Below are 21,575 nucleotides of genomic sequence, written 5' to 3' on the forward strand. Positions count from 1 at the left end.
CGGAGGGGCTGGCGGGAGGTGCGGCGGCCGATCGGGTGGGAGACGCTATCGCAAGATGGCGACTGCGGGGCCGCGGGATGCGGAGTGAGCGCTGCGCGCCGGGGACACTGCGCGCTGCCGCCTCCCCGCCCGCCGCCGCGCCCCGCGCCCCGCAGGGACGGCCGCCTGCGCGCGCCCCACCGAGGACCCGGCGGCCGCGACAAGTGCCGGCTCGCGCCCCCCCGCCCGCGGTCTGGGTGCGCCTGACAGTCACCCGGGAATAACTTTTCCTTGCAGCCGCCCCCCGCGCCCCGGCCTGCAGCCGCGCCGGCGCCCGCGCCACGCCCCTTCGGCACCCGCTCCTTTAGAGGGGTGAGCGCATCGGGCCGATGCGGTGATTTCTGGCTGGCCTGGCAGGCGCGCGTGCACTCGCGGCGACAGGAGCGCCTTGACAATGGCTCTGACCCTCTTTGGTAAGTGCCCCCTCCGCCTGCACCGCCGCAGCTGGGGCCGCGCCCCGGCGCTTGGGGACGGAGGGACCCGGGTGCCCGCGGAGGGGACGCCGCGCGCGATCCCGGGTGCGGGCGCGGATGCGGGTGGTGGAATCGGGGCGCCCGGCCGGTTCCCTCCCGCCTCTCCCATTGTTTCCTCTCCCGGCAGGGCCGATGGGCGTGTGCTCCCTGGCCAATTCCGAGCCCGGAGACTCCCCCAGGGTCCTAGGTATTTTGGAAATGTATGGCATCTCTCACATGCCAACTTGGGAGAGAAGTTAGCGTGCAGTGTCCGAACCTGCATTCTTCAAGTGGATAAATAAAGATCCTGAAAGTTTATTTATTGGGACCATGATGTCTGTCGCATCCCATTCTCCCCGGTATTGCCAAACTGCCTGTGCTGCTTCCTGTTGCGTTCCTGGAGAATTTTGGAGGGAGCCAAATGGCATACACTTGGAGAGAGGAGTAAATGGTGAACTCAATTGAATAATTGTTAAAATTGAAAATATTTGCTCTAGTGAGTGCGAGCAGACAGAAGAAAGTTGGTTCCTGGGGGGGGAAAACCTACTCAGGAGCAGTTACTATTCCTTAGGGGAGAAAATGATACTTCTGAGCCGTAATTACTGTTGTATTTTCAGTGGCCTCAAGATATTGTGTGGGTTTTCCAGGGTTCAGTGACAGTGGGTTGGGAAGAAACATTGAGAAGATTGTGTTGCCTTTCAGTGTTTCTAGGAAATCTGGGAAAGTTTCGCTTTTGAAAGCATTCAAATTTTCAATAAAGTAAATTCACAGTTACATGTAACTGACACGGGAGGAGTGTCCAATAAGCAAAAGAAGCAAACATTTATTTTCTAATCTGTACTGAACAATTTAGAACTGCCCATGTACTAGCTCTGTGTCCCTGCTCGGGACTGTACATTTGAAAAGAGGCTTTGATTCTGTAGGAAGGGGTGGTCCAGTTGGGAGCGGGGCATGTGCCAGCCAGACCTATAAGCGACATCTTCGATGTGGTGAAGAAAAATGTGAAAAATGTCCCTACAGATTAGTAAATACGCACAAATACGCCAGCGCTTAGCTTGCTTATTGAATAATCCTACACTGGTAACTGATAGCTCCAAGGACCGTCTTAGTAAATTACTCGAAAGTATTACGTTTCCAGTTAAGTTTTAATTATGCCATGTGATCAAGCACATTTTAGGCATCACATGCCACAAATGTGCTTTGATATAAATAGCTCTCAATGACTCAAGCTGCTAGAAACAAGAGTTAACCTTACTTGACTATCTTATTTTAAAAACTAAAATTGGACCCAAAGAGGCTAGTTCTCAAGGCCTCGAGGTTCTTTTGTTGCGACACCCAAATACAGAACACCATTTGCCAGTCTTCAGTCTGGAACTAGGCTTATTTATCATTTCTGCACACCCATAGTGTCATTGTCGTGGGCGCCATTGAATGGCTTCTGACGGACAGCCACCCTGTGAAGGACAGAAGAACACACTGTGCCATCTCCAGTTGTTCCTGTGTTATAGCCCATTACTGCAGTCATTGTGTCTGTCCATCTTGTCCAGGGCCTTCCTCTTTGTCACTTGCCCTCCGATTTCCCAAGCCTACTGCCCTTCTCCCAGGACTAGCGTCTCTTCATTGCACGTTCACAGCATTAGAAGTGACATCTCTTTTTGGTTCTCCGAAGGGGTTTTTAAAATGTCCCCTCTTTGTCTGGAATAATAAAAGTTGGCGGCTGTTTTCCAGTATCTTGCTTCAGATCTCTTATCCGGTAGAACTGTTTTCCTTAAATAAGGACTCTTTAATACAAAATTTAAAATGGGGGAGGACTTGACTCACAGGTGATATTTTCTTTTGAAGACATACTTATCTTGCTCTTTGGGGTGTAGTGAGTTACGTGCTGGGTCGCAGGTAGAAACCCTCAAGGAAAGCAGTTCAGAACGAGCAGCCCCTCCTCAGGAGAAAGGAGAGACTTTCTACTCCCGTGAAGAGTTAGGGACCCTATAGGGCCGAGTTGAATTGGCCATTCTTGTGGGTTCCCTAGTCCTCACCAGTGCAGACAGCCTCATCTTTCTCCCGCAGAGTAGCTGGTAGGCTTGAACCACCAGCCTTGTGGTTTGCAGCACAGTGCGTGACCCATCATGTCACCAGAGCCGCTTCTTCAGCCACTTCGAGAATACTGAAGAACTGGGAGAGAGGTGAATTGGGTAATGTTGGGGCGACGGGGAGTGTGTGAGGAGGCTCCTTGAAAGGATTCCTACGTTTCCAATCTTTCCCTGAAGCAGAGGTGGGAAAAGGAAAACACTTGCTCTTGAAGTAAAGTGTAAGATGGGCCAGATGGAAATAGAGTCTCTTTAACATTTTGGGTCAAGCACTAGGCTACGAAATTCTGTTAGGTCGCCACAGTTTAGAACATGTTCTAACGAGTTATAAGGTGAAGCACACATGTGCACAGAGACTGTATTTTAAGTGGCACTGAAGCTGCAGCTGCCCTCAAAAGTGTCCTGCACAGACGCTGTCAGCACTCTGGAATGCCGGGATGACCTCCAGCATCTGCTCTTCCGACTGGAGGGCATTTTACATGGACTGCCCCAGGATTCCTGGGCACACTCAACTTGGAGAACCACTGGCACACATACCAAGAACAGGAGATTGGGGAACCCATCTAGGGGATCTACATGTAACCTCCTTTCTGGGGGATGGGAAACAGGAAAGTGGGTGAGGGGAGACGCTGGGCAGTGTAAGATAAGATAGGGTAATCATTTATAAGTTATTAAGGGTTCGTGAGGGAGGGGGGAGCAGGGAGAGAGGGGAGGGATAAAAGGAAAATGAGCTGACTCCAGGAACCCAAGTGGAAGGCAAATTTTGAGAATGATGAGGGCAACGAATGTATAAGGGTGCTTTACTCAATTGATATATGTATGGATTGTGATAAGAATTATATGAGCCCCAATAAAATGATTTATTTAAAAAAAAAGAACAGGAGATTGGATCAAACATATCCATTCAGAAAAGCTTTTTGTGTAGATGTTAAGAGAAGGACCCAGGATCCCTTTATATTTACTCTCTGTCTCTTTTTTTTAAAAAGTGAATCATTGTGTTAAAAATACAAGCAAGACACTGGCTCATCCAGCAGTTCCTGCGTGTACAATTCCGTGATGTTGATGATGTGCTTCATGTGGGGCGATCAGCACTCTGAGTTACTTTGTCAATTAGCATAAACTCAGTGCCCTAAGCAAAACCCTTCCTTTGTTTGTCACCTGCCCCAGCCCTAGTGCTCTTTGGTTGCTATACCACAAAAACGATCCCTACTGTCACCTCGTTGATTCCCAGTCAGCAACCACAGAGGACGGACTGGAACTGCCCCATAGAGTTTCTAAGGCTGGACATATCTGTGCAAACAGTCTGCTGTGTCTTCCCACGGAACGGCTGGGGGCTTTAAGCAGGTGCTGTGTGCTGAACCACTGAGCCCCCAGGACCCCTGTGGTCTCTGTGTGTTTGCCTTTTTCACAGAAGTGAGACCATACAGCGTTTCTTTTGTGACTGGCTCTTCTCACTCAGCAGAGCATATTAAAAGTTCACCCATCTGTGGCATGTATTAAGACTTCATTTCTCTTCTATTTACTCGTCACGACTGACTTAGAATATTCCGAGAAGCAGGGAGGTGATGAAGCCGTTGAGATTGCGGTGAGGAGAAGGTAGGGACAAGAAACCAGTCAAATGTGACTTATCAATTATGAAAGGCGGAGGGTGGAGGAGCTTGGCCTCCCGGCTCCCAGAAGCGCTGGCAGCATCCTCTTGTCTGTTACTCGGTGGGTGCAGGCCAGCACTGCAGTCCTGCCCCGTTGGCTCTTTGTACTTGACACTTCATTCAGGCATTTCCTAATCGTAAAGACGCTTTGTTTTCTAGAAAGCTGATGGATGTTAGCTTTATTTTAAACAGCGACAGCCTCTGAAATCACACAATTGTACATTTGTCTATCTGTTTTTTTCTCCACTTGTTAAATTCATTGTAAAAGCTCAATGAAAATGCCCGTCAAATTAAGCCGCAGAGTGAAGAGGGGCCCGTCTCTCTAGCTCCCTCTTAGTTGCCTTTGCTGTTTAGCAGGGTTTCCTTCCTGCAGGTGTCTGTCTTACTCTGTGATTTTACCCCGGTGCCTCCTGAGTTTGCAACCTCACGTGCTTGGTGAGAACTGTCCATTTTTTGTAAGCTCGGGCATTGATAAATAATCCCTCCCCACCCTTCACCTTTCGTATGACTTAGCTCTCTGTAGCCACCCTTGATGTACTTAAAAAAAAATCCCTGAATTAAAAAATTTAAAAAGCCCCAATGTAGTTCACCCTCTGCACACTAGCCTTACCCATCCTTTCAGTCAACATCCACAGCAGCGTGCTGGAGGCGCGAGCCCCTCCCTCATAGAGTTTATGTCCCAGGAGCCACTTCCGTCTTTGTCAGAGTTGTAGTGGACGCCCCAGACTACCTGACTACCTGTGTCACCAGCAGGGCAGCCACGCTCTCTGGGACAGAAGGTTAGCTGCAGGCCATCGGATATGTCACTCCCCAGCTGACCCAAGCTGACAGACTGGCCACACCAACAGAGCCCAAGTTGGCCTGGCTGCATGAATAAGCATTCTGCCAGGTTATCCCGTGGCAGGGGTTCCTGTCATATGTAGCTCAGTGGGGCTGTGGCTTACAGCCCAGACCAGCTGGTATGACGCAGGCCTCTGATCATTCAGCTGGACCGGCTGAACACTGAAGAGCTCTCTTGTCTCTGTGGGGAAAATGAACCCTGTCATTTCTTAGCACCCCTTTCCCTTTCTCTCTTTCCTCGCATAACTGTTGAGTCACCATCCTTATTGCCTTGTTCTTGTGTGTCATTGGGTCAATTACATCCCACAGTTACCCTAGGTGACAGAATGGAATTGTCCCTTAGGGTTTCCTAGGGAGTGGCTTCTACAGAGAAAAGGTTGAAGTTGTCAAGGATTTCGTCTTGCTTGGATCCACAATCCGTGGTCATGGAAGCAGCAGTCAAGAGGTCAAACGACACATCGCGTTGGTCAATCTGCTGCACAAGACCTCTTTGACGTGTGGACGAGCAGGGAGATTACTTTGAGGACGAAAGTGCGCCTGGCTCAAGCCATAGTATTTTCAGTCACCTCAAATGCACGTGAAAGTTGAACACTGAATAAGGAAGTCCGAAGAAGAGTCAATGGAATGACGGTGCTGCCGAGGAATATCGACAGCGCCGTGGACTGCCCAAGGAACACCCAGATCTGTCTTAGCAGTACAGCCGAGAGCTGCTTGCAGACCAGGGTAGGGAGACTTCATCTCACGTACTCTGGACATGTTGTCGGGAGAGACCAGTCCCTGGAGAAGGACACCCTGCTTGGTAAAGTAGAGGGGCAGTGGAGCAGAGGACGGCCCTGGGCGAGGGGATTGACACAGTGGCTACAAAAATGGGCTCAGGCACAGGAATGACTGTGACAGTGGTGCAGGACCGAGCCGTGTTTCCTTCTGTTGTGCACAGGATCACTGTGAGTTGGACCCTAACTAACCTTTATGGGAGCAGCTTGACCAAGTCTTTTCTCCCTCTGAGTGGCCCATCTGTCTGCCGACAGGGTACTTCATTGTGCACCAGCTCTGCTTCTCATCATCACACCAGAAAAGCCCTGCTGCGATGGTCATTGGTCTCTACTCACGTACTCCCTCAATGCAAGAACACTTTGTTCTATTAAACTGGCATTCCATGATGCTCACCTTCCCGACACAATCGCTGAAGACAAAGGGGGTGCATAAGCAAATGTGGTGAAGAAAGCTGATGGTGCCCGGCTATCAAAAGATATAGTGTCTGGGGTCTTAAAGGCTTGAAGATAAACAAGCGGCCATGTAGCTCAGAAGCAACAAAGCCCACATGGAAGAAGCACACCAGTCTTGTGTGATCATGAGGTGTCGATGGAATCAGATATCAGGCATCAAAGAACAAAAAACCATATCCTTGTGAATGAGGGGGTATGTGGAGTGGAGACCCAAAGCCCATCTATAGGCAACTAGACATCCCCTTACAGAAGGATCGCAGGGAGGAGATGAGCCAGTCAGCGTGCAGTATAGCAGTGATGAAACAGACAACTTTCCTCAATTTCTTTAATGCGTCCACTCCCCCACTATCATGATCCCAATTCTACCTTACAAATCTGACTAGACCAGAGGATGTACATAGGTAGAGATAACAACTGAAAACACAGGGAATCCAGGACAGATGATTCCTTCAGGACCAGTGATGAGAGTGGCGATGCCTGGAGGGTGGAGGGAAGGTGGGGTAGAAAGGGGGAATCGATCACAAGGATCTACATCAAACTCTCTCCCTGAGGGATGGACAACAGAAAAGTGGATGAAGGAAGATGTCGGACAGTGTAAGACATGACAAAATAATAATAATTTATAAATTATCAAGGATTTATGAGGGAGAGGGAGCAGGGAGGGAGGGGGAAATGAGCTGATACCAAGGGCTCAAATAGAAAGAAAATGTTTTGAGAATGATGTGGCAACAAATGTACATATGTACTTGACACATGGATGTATGTATGGATTGGGATAAGAGTAGTACGAGCTCCCAATAAAATGATTTTTTAAAAAAAGAAGCCCTGCTGCCATTGAGTCCCTTCTGACTCACAGTGACCACGCATAGGGGTTCTGGGGCTGTACATCATTTAAAAATTATTAATAAATCATTTCATTGGGGATCCTTACAGCTTTTATAACAATCCCTATAGCAATTGTATCAAGCATATTTGTACATATGTTGCCATTATTTTCTAAACATTTGCTTTCTATTTGAGTCCTTGATAAATAATAAATTATTATTATTTTCATATCTTACACTGACCCCTGTCTCCCTTCCTCCTTGGTTTCTGTTGTTCATCTCCTTGGTTGGGGGTGGTGGTGTAGGGTTTATACATTGATCGGTGTGATCGGTTCCTCCTTTGTCTCCCTTCTTTGGCCACCTTCTCCTTACCCTCATGGTATCGCTACTCTCATTATTGTTCCTGAGGGGCTTATCTGTCCTGGATTCTGGGTTATGTCTCGAGCTCCTATCTCTACCAGTGTACATACTCTGGTCTAGATAGATTTGTGAGTAGAACTGAGGTCATGATAGTGGAGCGGGGCGGACATTAAAGAATGAGAGGATCGTTGTGTGTTTCATCGGTGCTATACTACAACCTGGTTGACTCACCCCTTCCTTGTGACCCTTCTGTGAAGGGTTGACCATTGTGTCTACAGATGAGATTTGGGGCTCCACTCCACCCCCTTGTTCGCGTCGATATGATTGTTTCGGCTCTTCTGCTGCCTCATGTCGACAACTGGTGATCACACATTCTGGTGTGCTTCCTCCATGTGGGCTTTGTTGCTTCCCTGCTAGATGGCTGCTTGTTTATATTCAAACCTTTAAGACCCCAGACGCTATAGAAGCTGTAAATCTTTATGGGAGCAGGCAACCTCATCTTTCTCCTGCAGAGTACCTGGTGAGTTTGAACTTCTGATGTTGTGGTAAGCAGTCCATTGCTTACCCAACAGTACCACCAGGGCGCCATAAAAACCAAACAACCAACCAAACAAACAAAAACCCCACCCTCAGTGCCATGAAGTCAAGGCCGACTCAGTGCGACCCCCTGGGGGTTTCTGAGACTAATTGCTCATGAGAGCAGAAAGCCCTGTCCTTCTCCCACCAGCAGACCATGGGGATGGCAGGTCAACACACAACCACTACCCAAGCAGGCCTCCTGGGCCTCTGCAGGTCACCCCTGAAACTTGCTGAACTCACTGTAGTTTCCCACCGCCCTGTGGGGAAGCTCATTCCACCTCTTTACCTTGCTCTTGCTTTCCCATCACCTGCCTCTGCAGAGAGCCTTCGGAGAGCATCTTCTTTTGGGAGGCAATTAGGACGTGAACTGTTTTCCCCTATGACTATGGGGGAAAAACACAGGATAGCACCCAGAATTTCATTAACGATATGCTTTTAATTGAAATATATCATTATTGAGAATTGTGATCTTATCTTGTGGTCTTTAAAAGGAAAAAAAAGTCAACCGAACAATTTTAGTATGTGGTTCTACTCCATCCTATAGGGTCGCTGTGAGTCGGCACCGACTTGATGGCAGGCAGTGTGGTTTTTGTTGCTTTAATTGATGGGAAGCTGGTCTGATCATAAACCTCCACTCGAAAACACTCTCTGAGGACGTTCTTAGATTTTGGCTCTTTCCTCAGAGAAAACGAGAGAGAGTTTGCTAGGCAGCAGTGTGGTTCAGCGGCGATCACGTTGCCTTTTCGAACGCGTCCTGTTCTTTCAGCTTTATAATGCATATGTTTACTGTTCAGAGAACGAAATCGTAGCTTTTGAATTCCGCTCGTCACCAGCAGTGTCTGTGTGGATGGATGGGGTGAAGCAGCCTTTTGAGTCATGTCTGCCTCTGCCGAGAGCCGTCCTATGAGCAGCTTAACTCTTTCTTTTAATTAAGAATGCTGCGTTTCCAGTGATATTTACACAGCCAATTAGGTTCCCGTTGAGCATCCTTCTCTTTGAAGGTAGAAGATGTGCAATTATGAAACTGGACACAAATGTCCCGGTAAGCGTTTCAAGTTCCTTTTAGTTCATTGCTCCATCCCTAGGAGCCTTTTTAGACATTTCAATCATGATTTGTGCCCCCTCCGTGACGCTGTAACACATGGATAGCCTCTGTGTCTGATTATAAAGCCATTGCCCTCTCCTTGGTTGTGACTCATGGCTCCTCTCCAGGACAGAGGCGAATGACCGCATGACTTCCCCAGGCTGGTTTTGGTGTTGGTGTTATTTTGTTGTAGAGTGGCTGGTAGGTTTGAAATGCGGATCTTTGGCTTAGCAGCCAAGTGCTTACTCACTGTGCCAGCAGGACTTCTTGCATCCTCCTGAGCTTACCCGTCTTTATACATGAAGAGTGAGATGTTTTGACCCCCCAAGAGCCAGTTCTACCTTGTTGGGATGAGTATCACCCAATGGGAAGGTGTGCTGTGTACTAACATAAAGCATTCAGCACCTGCACCTGGCCCAAGCCGTGGCAGTTTTAGCTGCCCCCTGTGAAGGTAAACATTGGACATCGAGTCAGGAAGACTGCTGAAGAATTGGTGCGTTTGAGTCCTGGTGCTGCCTGAGAAGATGGAAAGTACCGTGGGCTCCCAGAAGAATAGACAAGTCTAAGTCTTTATTGGAATGAGTATCTTCAAGAATGCTCCTGAGAAGCGAGGATGGTGAGACTTCATCGTACTTGATTTGGACATGCTATTGGGAGAGACCAGTCCCTGGAAAAGGACACCATGCTTAGTAGAGTAGGATTGCTCAGGACGGGGCAGTGCTTTATTCTGATGTACACAGGGCCCCTGTGACTTGGAACCCACTTGCTAATACCTAACAATAGCAACAGCAGCAAAGGCATCTTAGGAGACCTAGCTAGGCAGAAAGATCCCGTTCAGCTATGTTTTGTTTGGTATCTAATGATAGTTCTGAAGGAGGGACACTGATATATAATAGGTTAAAGATTCTTCATCAAATTGGCTTAATGTAAGTAAATGAAATTTACAATCACCTTGGCAGCAGCTCTGATAAAGAACAGCTCACAGGGGCCGGCAGGTGTGTTGTCTAATCCCCAAAGTCCAACTAATATTAGGAGCATCAGTGATACTTGCTTTTATGTAAATTATGAACCAATTTAGGAAACTTTATTTTTACTTAACCTGCAATATACAAAATAAATGAAATCACTGTACTTTCTTGGGATAATTTTAAGGCAAATCCTCCAGTCTGACTTTCCAACCAAATGCTAAGCTCTTAAGTCTGTGGTGCAAGGAATGATTTCACACAGCTCTTTTCACCCTAGCTTTGTAACTCCCACCAGTAACCAGGGGGACATATGCAAATGAGATGCCTAAACGCCCCTAAGGGGGCTGGTCTGTTTGGCCATTGGGCTGGGTCTAAAACGAAGCACCAGAAACAGGCATGAGGGATTTCACTGCCCTCAGGAAAGAAGAGCCAGTCAGGGTGCCTGTCCTCTGGACCTCAGGATTCTGTGCTTCAGCTACTTTGACCCAGGACACAGGGGTCTGTGAGCCAGAGATGGGGTGGAGGGAGAAGTGCTTGCAGCAGAGGGAGACAGGGCTGTGGGCACCCATGGATGAGAAGCGGAGTGCTCTGGGACAGGAGGCTCCCTCTGGGAGTAGGTTGCCGCCATTTAATTAGGCTACCACCCGTGGAGTCAGAGCTGAGCACATTGTGCTGAGGCTTAGGGCACCACCCTTTGGGCATTTATTGACAGTGCTCAAAGAGCTTTGCAACATGGTCTGAAGCAGGGCAAAGGCCCAGTGGCCACTCGGCTAGACCTGGGGGCATGCCTGTGGGCGTGGCTGAGGGGAGGTCCTCTTAACAGCAAGATCTGCGTCTTGAGCACTTCTGATTCCAAATTGCAACCTGTTGGCTTCTCTAATCAACCCCCTGATAGTGAGTCTGGCCTGTGAGATCTGCGTGGCCATTGCAATGAATTATCAAACCCAGCAGAGAGGCGGAGGGTGGGAGAAGCACTCTTGGGAGGGGCAGTTGGGGTCAGAATTGACACAGTGGAGCCATGCCCGACCTCCTCCACCTCACAGGCGCTAACTCTGGGCTGACTCCCCTTTCCCTTTTGGAAGTTCTTCCCCCACACCATTCTTGCATGGACATCTGCCCTCCTTTGGCTACACAGGGGCAGGAGACTCCAACTCCGTATTTGCCCAAGGTTGATTCCCATGAGACAGAAGTCAGACAGGGCTCCACTCTCTGACCTTGTGTATCCTATTCTGACACCAACTGCTTGGGCAAGTGTTACAATGCCTTTAGCATTAATAAATGCCCCAAAGGACACCGCACTCTGCAGACCATCCTTTTGTTCAAAGGCATTGAGATGAACTCATTCTGTGCCCCCAGGCCTTGGCCCTGCTGCTCCTCGGCTTTGTCTCATGGTCTCAATGTTGCACCTCTGGCGCCTCTACAGCCTCCAACAAGGATCTTGTGCACACCCCACTGGTCAGTCTTCTTTCTTGATAGCTGCGGGATTCCTTTTCCTGGTATCTGAGATGGTACACTCTGATACCCAGAGGAATGGCGAAGCTGACCGATCTCCGAGTTGGAGCCCTCGACACTTTATTTGCATGCTTCCGCCCATTCACGGGATGGAAACTGTGGATAAAAGAGCCATAACAAGTCATTGAATTATTTCTTTAATACTCTTATTGGTTTGTGCTTTTAAAAAAACAGATTGAATACAAAGATATTTTACTTCATGCTTCTTATTCAGTTGAATTGCTAAAAAAAAAAAAATAAGAAAAAAAAGGTGCCGTATCTGTTTAGTTTTATATCCAGGAACCTTCTAGAACGTATCTATATTTTAGAAGTTATTTTTCCCCTCTAAGGGACAAAAAGGAAACAAAAGTGGATGGGTAAAATTTTTTATTCTTCCCAATTTGAGTGGCTCTTTTAAATTTAGAAAGGCGAGCACTTTTTGGAAAGAGTTAAAGCCAACAACTGAGTAATTGGTGGGGGAAGGAAAGCTAAGTCAGCCAGGCCTGCTGCCAGCTGCTCAGTGCCTGGCCCCAGGCCACTCATTGTTTGCAGCCCAGATGTACTGAAGGTGGGTCCTTTCCCTGTCCACTCTGACTTTTTACCTTTGAATTTCGGTGGATTGCTTGGTACTTGAATAGACTTCTCTATCCACTGGACATCTGAAAGACAACACATTCTCTTCTTTTTCCATTTTATTTCCAACAGTTTTGTTGGTATCTAATTCACATACCATACAATTCAGTAGTTCAGTCACATCAAGAATACTTGTACAATCATCACCACAGTCAGTTTTAGAAGATTTTCCTCATTCTTGTACTCATTGCTATTAGCTAAGCTCGCCCCCCCCCCCCCCCCCCGCCAACCTCCTTTACCATACTCCCAAGGAACCATTAATCCAGTTACTGTCTCCATTGATGTACCTGTCCCGGATTCATATGCAGAAAAACATGAAAGCAAAAACAAGCATAAAAGAAAGCTAACAAGAATAACAAAGGAAAACAGATAAAGACTTTAATGGAAAAGAAAGCAGAAGATATTAAAGCTAGAACAAATTAAAATGGCTCATAAGGGAGATCAAATAGGGGCTAAATTTTAACTTCACTACATCTGCAGTAATCCACTTCCCAGTGCGCTCAGCCTGAGAGGGAGGCTGTTCACATCCATGCACCACTGTCAGAGGGGGTTCACCAGCGGCTTAGTCCACAACATGTTCATTTCTTAAAACTTCTGATACTTCCTGATTTCCCCATCTTTGCCACTAGCAACAGACCTTCATCCTTTAAGATCATATTCTTTCTATTTTGTAATTTTCTACATAGAACTTTATTTTATGGTATTGTGGATTATGGATTGACTGCTTACTGGAAGGTCAGCAGTTCAAAACCACCAGCTTCTCCTAGGAAGACAGATGAGGCACTCTACTCCTGTAGAGTTGCAGCATTGGAAGCTGGAGAGGGCAGTGTTACTCGGTCCTGTATGGTCGGTATGCGTCAGCATCGGTGTGAGTTAGAATCTATTAGTTGGAGTTGAGTTTGGTTTTTGTTATTGCTAGTTTTTCTGGGTTCACTTTTCCCAAAGTTTGAAATTTCTGTTTTTCGGCCTTGGAACAGGGTTTTTAAAAAAAAATTTTTTTTTTTAAATTTCCCTGATTACAGGTTTCCAGGATATCTTGCTTTCCTATCCGGGTGATGATGTATCAAGTCGCTTTCCATGTAGTCAAAGAAACAAATTTAGAAAATTCTCTTGTTTTATCTCAGTTCTGTGCTTTTTAAAATTCAGCGATTTTCAAAATACATTGTAGACTAGAACTGATCCCAAGAGACACACTTTTTGGGTTCTTTTTGTGGTTGTAGAGTGTTTTGCTTGGGACCAAAGGACTGAAGTTGGAGGAAACAAAGGCCCAAACCAAACGGTGTGAGCCCGAAGAGGAGTGTGTGTGAGGCACCTCCTACTCCTCTGGGCCATATGGGACTGAGCCTCTGAGACCAGGGAATGGACAAGCCCCCTCTCGTCGCCGCTTCTCTGTGCATTTTCTTTGTTCTCCACGGTGGGTTACCTAAGTCCACGTGGAATACTAGGTGATCAATAACTCCCTACGTGTATATGGTATAGTCCAGGACTCCAAGGAAGACTGACTGTGAGTACTATCTCAGCTTTGAAAACAGGTACCGAACGAGGGATGAAGTAGATGTGATTTGGATTGAGTACCTATTCGTGATCCAGACAGCTCTGGTGAGAGGGTGGGGAGGGGGGAAAGGGGGGAGGCAGGATAAACTTGTGCTAACAGGGCAGGTCCCACGGCAGCCATGCAAATAGGGGGTATGAGTAATGATTCCCAGAAAGCAGTGCCCAGTAAGTTCATCCAGTATTAAGGGAGCTATTGATTTGATCATAACAAAACAAAACAGAAAATTTCACCGATTCCCTTAAGGCTCAAAAACCAAGTCCATAGACACCCCCGCATGGTGGCGTGGTGGGGTAGCCACTGCGCTGCTAATTCAGAGTTGGCAGTGCAAACTCACCAGTTACTCTGCAGGAGAGAGAGGAAGCCACGGGCTCCCATAGATTGACCATCTCGGAAACCCTGGGCAGGGCTGCCGTGAGTTGGATTCCACTCAATGGCAGTGGGCTTGGTTCGGTTTGGGTTGAATTCCTCAAAGGTCCCAACCCCCTTCCTGTGGCTGTAATTTCAATCGGCTCTCTCTCTTCAGAAAGACCACCCCCCACGATGTGGGTGCTTTCTCCAAGCCCTCCTTGCCGAGGGAGTCCGTGGCTCTCTGCGGTGCCGAGATGCCTTGTCACATAATCCTGCAATTCTCTCTCTCTGCGTGGCCTTCCCGTCAGCCCGAGAGCTCCTGAGTTGCAGGCACTGGTTTATTTAACATCTTCATTTAAGGGTGATTGATTTGATCCCTGCTTAGGGTCCAGAAACTAATGCTGTGCAGATTAAGTTATGAATAATCAGATGCAGCCTCCGTCCTCGTGGCACTCAAAATACAGCGAGGATTGTAAGCTAGATGTCCGGCGCATAATGATTGCTCAGCCTGAGTTCACTGAGTGAATAAGTGAACGGAGAATCAATACGTAACAAGGGACTCTCATGCAATCCTGTGAGAAACCTGAAGTTGGTTAAAAATTTGCTTTCAAACGAGCTGTCCTTGCCTAGGGCTGCTGGCCCTGGTGTCTGTGTCTTCCCTGCTACCTCAGGCCTCAGGGACAGAGGCTTTCCACGAGGCCCCCGACCGGTCCCAGCAGACCCAGAGTAGTTGTGTGATGCTCCTGGAACCCAGAAGGCCTGAGCGCGCTACACAAAGCTCTTGCAATTAAATGTGTGCCATGACCATTTAAAAAAAATTTTAAAAATAGAAATTTGCTTTCATTTGTGGTTTTTTTAACCCCTCCTGTACTCATCATTTCTCATTGTCTTGCTTATGACTCTGGGGCCCATCGTTGGAACCTTGTGCCTGCTTCTTGGAAAGTGGTTGTCTTAGCGCTTTGCTTCTCTGCTCCTCTCTCGCTTGTGTATAAAAAGCTGTCAAGACGGGACCCTTGCTTATCTGTCTGGACTCACCTGTTGTCACCTCTTCTTTATAGCCCAGGCTTCAAGCCTATGCAACTACTTGACCTTTCCAGAAAAGGCTGCCCTCTTGCTGGAATTATGGTCAAAATAGACCTAAGGAACCTGTGCCAATGAGCATTTTCTCCACGGGCAGCCCCGTGACGGGCCGACTGCCTTCTTTAGGCTGAGGCTGAAGCCTGGACAGGCTTTGTGGTGAGTTTTGCCCTTGGCTCATGTTTCTTCAAGTCCTTCTTTGCCTCCCTCAGTTCTAGACACATCTTGCAAAACTCAGCTCGAATCGTCATTTCTTCTGAGTCGCCTCCCTCAAGACTCTCCAGCCCTTGTGAGTTAGTCACCTCTCCCCTTTTGGACCTGCAGTGATGTGATGGTTAGTGTATATTATCCTGCCTCTCTCCATTAGGTGCGCTTCCTCCGGGCCTTCGCCTTTGTATCCTTAACAACTACCACAGTATCTGACCCCCATCGATGCCCAGCAAATGTCTGAGTTAGTGTTGGCTAGTAAGGTGGAAACTTGCATTTCGCCAGTCTGAGAGTTAACATATGTTATATATATGTTATATGTTATGTATATCTCTATGTTACATACCCTCTAGTCTCCTTTTGTCACTTTTTTGGACCCCTTTTAAAAAAATTCAGTAAATGTACCATTTTGTAATCCCTTGGTTCCTTACACAAATATGGCTTCCCAACTAGAAACTCACAAAGCCTCGAATAATTTGGAAATCTCCCTGGGAACAAATTCTTCGAGGTTTAACTATGGTATTGCTAATCACCAGCAGATGTTTCTAAATTATTTGGCTTAATTACGTAACAAATTGCACCTCATTAGTCTATTGTTCCTGTTCATTTCAGTAACACCAAAGAATTGCACCTAAATCAGCTCAGTTTGTTCATGTTTTACACTCACCATAGGGAACATAATCAAAATGAATAGAAATTCAGTCTGAAAATGGCAAACTTAACCTTTGAGGGGTCTAGAAGGAAAAACGACATAACCTTTCTCTTGTAATAATGAATTTGTGTGTCCCATGAATGCTCCAATTGGCTTTCACGTGGCTACTAGAAGAGTCCACAGGACCCAGTACTGTAAAATGGAGAAAAGAGCAATTTTATTTCTGTACTTTATGACTAGTTTTCAGTGTTTCCAGAAAGAGCATGAAGTGGATTACAAAAGCATATATAGAGCAAGGACATTGAAATACACGTGGGAACTAGATTTTCTCAGTTCAGACCCTGATGTGCCATTCCTGATGGCGAAGCCATTTCTCCACGTTGGAACCTTCTCAAACACAGTCTCTACTCCCCACCGGCAGCAGTCTCTACGCCCCACCCTCACTCCTGCCGCCCTTATTTTCCATCAACTCTAGCCAGCACCATTTCTGCACTCCGCGGAGCAGTCTTTCTGCTTTGTCTTAAATAGTTTATTGTGGTGACTTATTTGTAGTGAACAGCTGGCCACGTGAGCCGTTTTTAAGGGTACAGTTTGATGGCAGGCAAACAGGGCAGCCCTGCTTCTGCGGCCCTTCCCTTTCCCTCCCCCTGCCCGCTCTGGGTACCCACGCACAGACCTCTGGCTAATCTAGAGGCTTCCTGGAAATGGGATCAACATAGCTGTCCTTTTGTTTCTGCCCTTTCACCCACTGGGACACTTTCACATTTCATCCGTGTCATAGCTTTTAGCAGAGTTTCAGTTCTGTCCGTGGCTGAATCATAATTTTCGTAGGCATGCACCACGGTTAGCTTTCCCAGTCGTCTGCTACAGACATTTGGGCTATTTCTGCCTTTTGCTATTGTGGAGAGCAGTGTTTTATCGTAGTTAGGCGGCACGTTAAAAGTGATTTTAATTAAAAAATGATTTAGAGTTATCCCTCTGAGGTGTCGTCGGTCAATATGGCCCTTCCAGCCACAGCCCCTTTCATGATGGATTATAAATTCTAGCCTTTATGCCCGTGGCTGTCATCTCAATTTGGAGGGGACTCACTGTTACAGCACTCAGGTGGGATGCACTCTGAGTCTCACCTGACTCGACAGTGTGAACCAAGTCATCATCACCTGTTGTTTCCTTGCCGAGACATCTGCTGAGAGACAAAAACCTCTCCTCTGTGTACAGAGCCACGTTAGAAATGCCGAGAGAATTCCCAGGACCATAGCAAGGAGAGTCGCCGGTGCAGCACGTTTGAGACCTCTGGCTAAAGTTTCAGAGGCCAAGACCAGAAGCACCAGAGGCTGCAGCATGGCGACCATGGGACCAGAGGCCAGGGCAAGGTGACCAAGGACAGAACAAAGGAGCGGTGTGGGGACATGGGTCTGTGGGCAGTGAAGGGGGGCTTCCAGACTTCAGACTTCCTCCGAAGCCAAAGGGCCATTTGACTAGGAGCCGAGGAACAGGGAGAGGCTTGGCTGCTGGCTCTTCAGGGGCACTGTGTGCCTCAGGGGCTGGATCCATACTGTTTGCTGATCCTGGCTTGTGGTAACCTAGCCACTTCTTTAATCAACTCCCGCAACTGTGTTGAGCCCATTGCAATGGACTCTCAAACCCAGCAGAAAAGTAGAGAGTCGTGGGAGCAAAGGCTGGTATCAGAATAGATAAAGCAAGGTGGAGGCTGGAGGCATGCCTGACCTTTGCTTTGTGGCTGTTGGTCTTGGGTCCTCCTCTCCCTGTAGCCAGATGTGGCCTCCACGTGGTGAATTCCCACTCTAATGTCATTCTTAGTCGCTGGTATTCTAATGTGCTTTGTGCATGTGCATAGGCAACGATAGAAGGAGAAGGGGAGAGAGAGAGAGAGAGAGAGAGAGAGAATGGCTATTAATTTTCTCTGAGGCGTGTCCATAGTTTGGGGCGCTTGTGAATGTTATTCGTCTCTCGCGAAAAGACAGATTGACAACGCCATCCTACGTTCACAGGAAGTGGTGGTTAGTACTGTACCTAGTGACTCTTCCTTGGTCTGCTGGTTTTCTCTTTCTGCACCATTTGTTATTTTGTTGGCCTTTAGTCTCACACGTTTTTCTTGTCGCTTTCAAGACATTGTCTTCCCTTTCGACTCCTTTTCCTTTCTTCCTCAGTTTCCCCCGTTTGCTCCCTGAAATGTCACGGCTTTTCAAGAAATGGCTGGCCGTTCCCACTTGGAAGTCGATTATCGTCAGCAGCAAGCACTGTGTGGATCATGTCCAGCCCTCCATCTCCAGCCCTTTCTTCTGCATTCCAAGTCGCTAGGTGCATTTCTCACAGGTCCTTCAGACTCCACATATCCTTGGATTTCGTTCTTCTGCCCTCTTCCCTTGCCCGACACCCAGTCAGCTGCTAACTCCTGAGGCGGACTATTGACCCGTCTTTTGTGCGTATTCCCTTCTCCGTGTTCTCAACGCCATGGCTCTGTTCTCCCTCCGGTACCCATCCCCCCACCCTTTCAGGAGGAATCCTTTCATCCACCTACGCCAGCCACTGTCTTTTTGTCTAGGACTTTCCTGTGAATGTGGTTATGAACATATTCTGTTTTTAGAGTTGAAGCAACTAGTCTATGTTTCATCTTTTCTAGGCTGATGTTTTTGAAGGTAAGATGAATTCTTCGTCTCATTTCCTTATCAATTATCGCTGGTGGCATGATGGTTCCGAATGGGGCTTCTGTTCCCAAGGTCAGCAGTTGGAAACCACCAGCTGCTCCTTGGGAGAAAGACAGGACTTTCTGCTCCTGTAAAGACTTCTAGTTTCGGGAGCGCAGGGCGAGTTCTACCCAGGGCTATGGGTCGCCGTGGGTCTGCGTGCACCCAATGGCAGGGAGTCTGTGTGTTGGATAGGACTCAGCTTTTTACAGAGAGTCGCTGCTCAAAAAGAGTTTGTTAAAAGAACAGATTTTTTTTTTAGCCACAGTAGTTTCTGTAGTTTAATAGTCTCTAGGATGGAAATATAAAGTAGTCTTTAAGTTTTCCTGTAGCTTTGTAATGCTTTTACCCAGTGGTTCCCAACCTTCCTAATGCCGGGATCCTTTAATACAATTCCTCATGTTGTGGTGACCCTCAACCATAAAATTATGTTTGTTGCTACTTCATAACCATAATTTTGCTATGGTTATGAATCGTCATGTAAAATCTGATATGCAGGATGTCTTTTCAATGTTACAAATTGAACATAATAATTGAACATAATTAAAGCATAGTGATCAATCACAAAACAATATGTTATTATATATATTGTGAAATATTTATGTGTTTTCTGACATAGGCGACCCCTGTGAAAGGGTCGTTCGACTTCCAAAGGGGTCGCAACCCACAGGTTGAGAACCACAGCTTTAACCAAAGGAGCAAGAGTTAACACATCTCAGGAGCTCCTTCTTGTTGCTGGAGTCCTTTATTTTCAGTCTTTAAAAGGAAATAACATATCAGCTGCAATATTGTTGCATGCCAAAGGTAGGTATACATGTGCAGTTACATTAATTACTTTCATCAATTAAAGAACCCTTTCCCCCCCAAACGTTTCTGATGAAATTCTGGTGAGATTTAAATTGTTCCATGACTTATAAAAGCCCTTTCCTTCCTTCCAACTGTCAAAGCGGAGACAGGAAATGAAAACGTGCTGGTGACTGTCGCTGTAGACCCCTTACTCACTGAGAAATGCAACCCCTCTCCTGAGAGACCCCACTCTGCTGAAGCGAAGAAAAATGGTGGTTACGGTTTCATAACGGCGCTCGGTCCTTTTACACGTCTTCATGCCACTAGCAGGAGGTGGGGAAGGGAAGCTATTTCTTTCTTTCCTTTTTTTTAAATGGAATTACATGTCATTTTATTTATTTTAAAAATACTTTTATTGGGGGGGGGGCTCTTACATGTTTTATCACAATCCATACATTCCTCCAGTGTGTCAAGCACATGTGCACACATGCTGCCATCATCATTTTCAAAGCATCCTCTTCCTCATTTCTTCCTCCTCCCTCCCCCACCTGCCCTCCCTCACGAACCCTTAAGTTATAGATGATTATTTCCATATCTAACATCATCCTCCGTTGCCCCTACCTACTTTTCTGTTATTTGTCCCCCTAGGAGGAGGTTCTGGTTGATCTGTGTGATCAGGGAAGTTCTTTCTTGTTTAACCTCCCTTTTAGTCGCTGGTGGGTTCCCAAGTCTGTAGGACACTGGCAGGTTAGTTTGCCATTTAAAAACTTGCTAAACGGATTCCGACCAAAACCAAACTCACTGCCCTCAAAGCAGATTCGGATGCATCATCCTAGTGAGCCTATAGGACAGCATAGAACTGCTCCTATGGATTTCCGAGACTGGAAATCTGTACTGGAGAGCCTCACCTCTCTCCGAAGGAGTGGCTGGGGTTCCCAACTGCTGACCGTGTAGTTAGCAGCCCAATGTTCAACCACTCCACCAACAGGGCTGAAAAGGCTTCTGCACAGCCCTGTGCAGCTAGCTGCTGGTCTCCTCACCTGAATCAACGGAGATCGAGGAACATAGAAGATGTATGGAAGGAATCAGTTCAGCCATCTAGTGCAGGGGTGTCAAACTGGTGGCTTGCAGGCCAAATGCGGCCGCCAAGGTAATTTTTTGTGGCTCATGATGTTCTGAAATAAACTATAAGGAGGGAATTGTGGGTATGTTATTGCCTCAATCTCCCGTAAGCGCTGTTTTCTTCATACCATTTTTTTCTATTTTCATTTTATTTAAGAGCATCGTGGGCCATAAAAAATTACCTCGGGGCCACATGTGGCCCACGGGCCGCCAGTTTGACACCCCTGGTCTAGTGGATCACACCAACATCATCTCCACAACCCTGAAACCAGAAGAACTAGAATGGTGCCTGGCTACAGCTACTAACCACTCTGGACGGAGGGATCAGATTACACTCGAAACCTATCAGTGCTTCCCAGAGCGGCTGATACTGCCTCCTGGGGCACCCAGGAATGATTTGGTGGAGGCTGTAAACGCAGATTCCTACACTTCATCCTGGGGTACAGTACACAAGTTCTTCATTGCGGGAGTGGGAGGTGGCATTCAGTTATTTTGTACTGAAAAGATTTTGGGGAGCGAATGCACTATAGCAGGGGTCCTCAACCTTTTAAAACAGGGGGCCAGTTCACTGTCCATCAGACCCGTTGGAGGGCCGGACTATAGTTTAAAAATGAAACTATGAACAGATTCCTATGCACACTGCACATACCTTATTTTGAAGTAAACAAACAAAACGGGTCAAAAACTCCCGGCGGGTGGGATAAATGTCCTTGGCAGGCTGCACGTGGACGCCTGCATTAGAGGGTCCAGGATAGGATGGGAGTAACATGTGGACCAGAACTTAACATCATCAGAAAGACTAGTTTTGCTGGTAAGAGCAGTGGTTCTCAACCTTCCTAATGCGTGACCCTTTAATACAGTTCCTCATGTTGTGGTGACCCCCCAACCATACAA

The 21,575-nt window shown here is 47.2% G+C and overlaps 1 protein-coding gene across 1 annotated transcript in view; it reads left to right on the forward strand.

The window, feature by feature from the left end:
- The first annotated feature begins 222 nt into the window (after positions 1-222).
- CHN1 (chimerin 1) overlaps positions 223-21,575 on the forward strand; it is a 215,165-nt gene continuing 193,812 nt past the window's right edge. The window contains exon 1 of the mRNA XM_075529496.1: positions 223-452. Within this exon, the coding sequence (XP_075385611.1) occupies positions 434-452 (19 nt within the window). The 5' untranslated portion in view covers positions 223-433. The remainder of the gene's footprint in view (positions 453-21,575) is intronic.

This window comes from Tenrec ecaudatus, chromosome 13 (assembly GCF_050624435.1).
Source record: "Tenrec ecaudatus isolate mTenEca1 chromosome 13, mTenEca1.hap1, whole genome shotgun sequence".
NCBI lineage: Eukaryota > Metazoa > Chordata > Mammalia > Afrosoricida > Tenrecidae > Tenrec > Tenrec ecaudatus.